The 4,908-nt window shown below is 43.3% G+C and overlaps 1 protein-coding gene across 1 annotated transcript in view; it reads right to left on the bottom strand.

The window, feature by feature from the left end:
• Positions 1 to 4,908, bottom strand: part of Vdac1 (voltage-dependent anion channel 1) — a 32,577-nt gene that overhangs the window by 4,260 nt on the left and 23,409 nt on the right. The window contains exons 6-7 of the mRNA XM_013030965.1: positions 3,576 to 3,803; positions 602 to 752 (exon numbers count right to left, since the gene is read on the bottom strand). Coding sequence (XP_012886419.1) covers positions 602 to 752; positions 3,576 to 3,803 — 379 coding nt within the window. The remainder of the gene's footprint in view (positions 1 to 601; positions 753 to 3,575; positions 3,804 to 4,908) is intronic.

Genomic DNA, 4,908 nt, shown 5'->3' with positions numbered 1-4,908 from the left:
TGGACCAAAAGAAAAAAAAAAGGTATGAAGATTATGATCCCAAGCCAGTCTAGGCAGATGAATCCCAGAAACTCTTATATCCAGTTAACCAGCAGAAAGACAGAAGTGAAGCTGTGGCTCAAGTAGTACTGCCTAGCAGCCTTGAGCAAAAAAAAAAAACAACTGTGAAACCAGGCACCAGTGGCTCACGCCTATAATCCTAGCTACACATACACAGGTGGCTGAGATTTGAGGATCACAGTTCACAGCCATCCAGAGCAGGAAAAGTCCATGAAGACACTTATCTCCAGTTAACCACCAAGAAGCCAGAGATGGCACTGTGGCTCAAAGTGGTAGAGCACTAGCCTTGAGCACAAAAGCTTAGGACAGTGCCTAGGCCCTGAGTTCAAGCTTGAGGACTGCCAAAAAAAAGTAACAAAGGACCTCTTCCAAATGGGATTAAATACAATAACACACATGTAAAAGGCTCCCCACAATGCCTGCATCCACAGTAAGTACTATTACTGTTAACATCCAGTCTTGTTTGGAACTCTTCAATCTCTTGAGCAGAAGCACTGGACTCTAGCAATCCTGTGAGATGCATGCACCCATAGGCACCCACCGAGAAGCAGGCATCAGGGTCGATCTGATACTTGGCTGCTATTCCAAAGCGAGTGTTACTATTCCCTGCTGTCCAGGCAAGATTGACAGCAGTCTCCAACTTCTTGTTCACCTTCTGGTAAATGGAGCCACCAAACTCTGTCCCATCATTCCTGAAAAACAAACACAGAACAATTGAATGAATACCCAACTGCCCAGGGAAATGGGACAGAGACCAGGCAGAGGCTGAATAAGTCAACCCAATGGCAGAGATGCCAGAAATAAAATAAGCTTAACCCTTGACACTGAGATCACCAGAAGCTTGCCAAACTGCACAAATCAGGTGCTAAAGTACGCGAGGCCTGATGAGAACAAGACAGAGATAAAGAAGAGTTGCAAAGGATCAGAAGGTAATTGCTTGCTTGAGCATCACTGGGAACAAAACATCCACTCATGCTGCACAGAACCTGAAGTTTGCTTTCCAATGCTCTAGAAAATTGAAGCAGCCAAGCTCAGCACTGGTGTTCATGCCTATAATCCTAGCTACTCAAGAGGCTGAGATCAAAGCCAGCCAGGCAGGAAAGTCTGTTGGACTCTTATTTCCAATTACCCCCCAAAATAAATAAATAAATGAATAATTTAAAAGCTGGAATTAGACCTGTGTTTGCCACTTTGACTGAAAAAGCTAAGGAAGAACATCTATGTCCTAAGTGATTTTTTTTGCTCAAGGCTAACATTCTACTACTTGAGCCAGCTTTTAAAACCATTATTCAGGCTGAGCACTGGTGGCTCACTCCTCTAATCCAGACACTTGAGAGGCTGAGATCTGAGAATTGCAGTTTAAAGCCAGCCTGGGCAGGAAAGTCCCTGAGACTCTTATCTCTAATTAGCCACCAGAAAACCAGAAGTGGAGCTGTGGCTCAAAGTGGTAGAGGGCTAGCTTTGAGTAAAAAAGCTCAGGGACAGTACCCAGGCCCTGATCAACAAAAATAAAAACCATTCCCTGAAGGATATCCCTGATCAAGCTACATTACACACACACACACACACACACACACAGAGAAATCAACTTTGTGGTCTTCTACCCACAGAAGTCTGATCAATCCCCTTACCCTTCTTCCCACCACCACACTGTCATTTGCACAGTGTATGTTTTCTCTCACATGTGGAAGTTAGATATAAAATACAAGCTGGGTGCCAGTGGCTCATGCCTGTAATCCTAGCTACTCAGGAGGCTGAGATCTGAGGATCACAGTTCAAAGCCAGCCTGGGCAGGAAAGTCCATGAGCTTATCAGAAAACCGGAAGTGGTGCTATGTTTCAAGTGGTAGAGCACTAGCCTTGAGCTGAAGAGCTGAGGGACAGCTCCCAGGCCCAGAGTGTGAGCCCCATGATGGACAAAAATAAAAATTAAACAAGTAAACATACATGATAACATATACAAAATTATATGCATAGATGCACAAACAAATTTACTAAAGGATGTTATATTTAGGAGACGACACCAATAGTGTAATTCCTCTGAACAATTAACTTACTGTTTAATGAAATGAATAGCAGGAAGCTAAAACACATTCTGGGATAGGGTGGGGTACACAAATGGAAGGATGAAAGATAAGCAAATGTGGCCATTCTATTCAATGTACATGATGTAAAACGAACTGTGTAACTGGAGAATATAGATGGGATGGAGAATGAGCAGGAAGAACTGTGGAAGGAGTGATAGTGACTAAAATACATTGTACTCATAACCTGAGTCGTGGAATTGAAACAACTGCTTAATAAAAAATAAATTTTAAACTGTTATTAATGAAAGAAATAGTTTACAAACTAATGCCTTACTGGGCTAAGTTTAAGTCGCATATTTAGTGACCTCTAGTGGGAAGAATAAAACTCAGTAAAGTTGAAACCATAATTGCCACAGGTTAATTTGCTCAAGAAATAAAAACCAGATTTTTTTTTTTGTACCAATCCTGGGGCTTGCTTGAACTCAGAGCCTTGGCACTGTCCCTAAGGTTTTTCCCTCAAGGCTAGCGCTCTACCACTTGAGCCACAGTTCTACTTCTGGCTTTTTTTGTAGTTAATTAGAGATAAGAGTTTCACAGACTATCCTGCCTGGGAAGGCTTTGAACTGCAATCCACAGATCTCAGCCTCCTGAGTAAACTAGGACTATAAGCGTGAGCCACAGGAACCTAGCTATTTTTATACTTGAAATGTTCATTTTCCTCAGCCTAAAAATCATCACTGTCCTTCAAAACTCAAGACTGATGACAGGGGCTCTCTCTAACCTCTAACCTGCCACCTTCTCTTTTCTTCACTATACAGTCTGACAGTTGCTAAACTATTAAATGTCCCATGGTGCTGAGAAAACCCTTTACACTACACTAATAATCATCTCATCTGTCTACCACAAATCTATTTCATCAAGCACAGCATTATGCCAGGCAGAGAAATATATCTACCCACCTCCATCTTGCACCCAAAAAACTGCAGCAATGGCTCACCCCTCTGGACTCATACCTCATGCCTCTGCTGTCACTACCCAGTCATCCTGTGTATGCACCAGGGTGGTATGTGTGCTTCCCAGAACAAAAGAACCAAAGACAGCCAGTGTGGGTAGGTTGGTAGGTAGGAAAAACAAAAATGCTCAAAAGCCATTTGGTTCATCGAGTGCCAACAAATTCACATTACAATAATTAATCATTGAGTTTAGGATAAATAAAGCTGGGCACCAGTGGCTTATGCTTGTAACCCTAGCTACTCAGGAGGCTGAGGTCTGAGGATCATGGTTCAAAGCCAATCCATAAAGGAAATACCAAGTGGAGTTGTAGCTCAAGTGGTAGGGTGCCAGCCCTGAGCAAAAAGCTAAGGGATTGAATAGTGTCCGGGTCCTGAAGTCAAGCCTTAGTACTGAAACAAAATAATAATGATAGTGACAGTGAAAAATGGCTCCCCTTTCACACACATACACTCAAACCCCACACTCAGCCACTTACACATTAGTGTGAAGCTGGAATTCATCCGTCTTGTAGCCAACAGCAAAGTTGCTCTGGGTCACTCGGGACTTTGCAGTTTCAAAATTCATCTGGTAGCCTGCCAGCCAGCCCTCATAACCCAGCACCAGAGCACCCCGGATCGAAGGCCCAGCGATGTCAAAGTCCACGTCGCAGCCCAGATTGATGTGCTCACGTTTGTATCCTGTCTTGATTTTAGCGTTTTTTTTCCTGAAAGAAAAGAAAGTATATTAGAATCAGAAGCTAATTCACCTTGATACAATCAATTATACCAAGAAATTTGAATTTGTTGGTTTAGGATCCCAGTTTGAATGGGAATAAGGAGAGTTTGGACAGGGCAAGTCAGAGCAGGGCCTAGCTCTCCCAAATAGAATGCAGTCTCTCTTGACCAAAATAATCTAGCCTGAAGGAAGCCAACATCACAATGAAGGGGCATAGGCAGAGAGGCCTGGAAAACAAGGCTAAGTAAAGTCTCCTTTCCCTAGCTACTCAAGAGGCTGAGATCTAAAGATTGTAGTTCAAAGACAACCTGGACAGGAAAGTTCAATCAGCCACCAAACAGTAGGAAGCAACCAGGCGTCAGGAGGCTGAGATCTGAGGATCGTGGTTTTCAAAGCCAGCTCAGGCAGGAAAGTTTGTGAGACTAAGTCCAATAAGCCATCAGAAAACCGGAAGTGGCACTGTGGCTCAAGTGGTAGACAGCTAGCCTTGAGCTGAAGAGCTCAGGGAAGCACCCAGGCCCAGAGTTCAAGCTCCATGATGACAAAAAAAGTGAGAAGCAGAGGTACAGTCCAAAGTGGTAGAGCACCAGCCTTGAGCTTGGAAACAACTAAGCAAGACATGAGGCCCTGAGTTCAAGTCCCTATAACTGCCTCAACCAAACAAAAATAAATAAATAAAGGAATCAAACATTTTATTCTATCCTATACTAACTATACCTCACGATAACTAAACAGTTGATACAGATTTTCTCTTTATTGGAATATTACAGCAATAAAAAAGGGATTATGAAAGGATAATCACCATTTTGTAATGAATAGCCTCACATGTACAACTCAACCAGGAGTTTACAGCACTACCTTAGTCCCTCATCTCTGTAAAAGAATATTCTCGGGGCTGGAAAGGTGGCTCAGTGGTAGAGTGCTTGCCTCGCATGCATGAGGCCCTGGGTTCGATTCCTCAGCACCACATAAGCAGAAAAAAACAGAAAAGGTGCTGTGGCTCCAGTGGTAGAGCACTAGCCTTGAGCTGAAGAGCTGAGGGACAGTGCCCAGGCCCAGAGTTCAGGCCCCATGACCGGCAAAAAAAAAAATTC

This window comes from Dipodomys ordii, unplaced genomic scaffold (assembly GCF_000151885.1).
Source record: "Dipodomys ordii isolate 6190 unplaced genomic scaffold, Dord_2.0 Scaffold135, whole genome shotgun sequence".
Classification (NCBI taxonomy): Eukaryota; Metazoa; Chordata; class Mammalia; order Rodentia; family Heteromyidae; genus Dipodomys; species Dipodomys ordii.
This window is presented reverse-complemented; position numbering and strand designations above follow the sequence as displayed.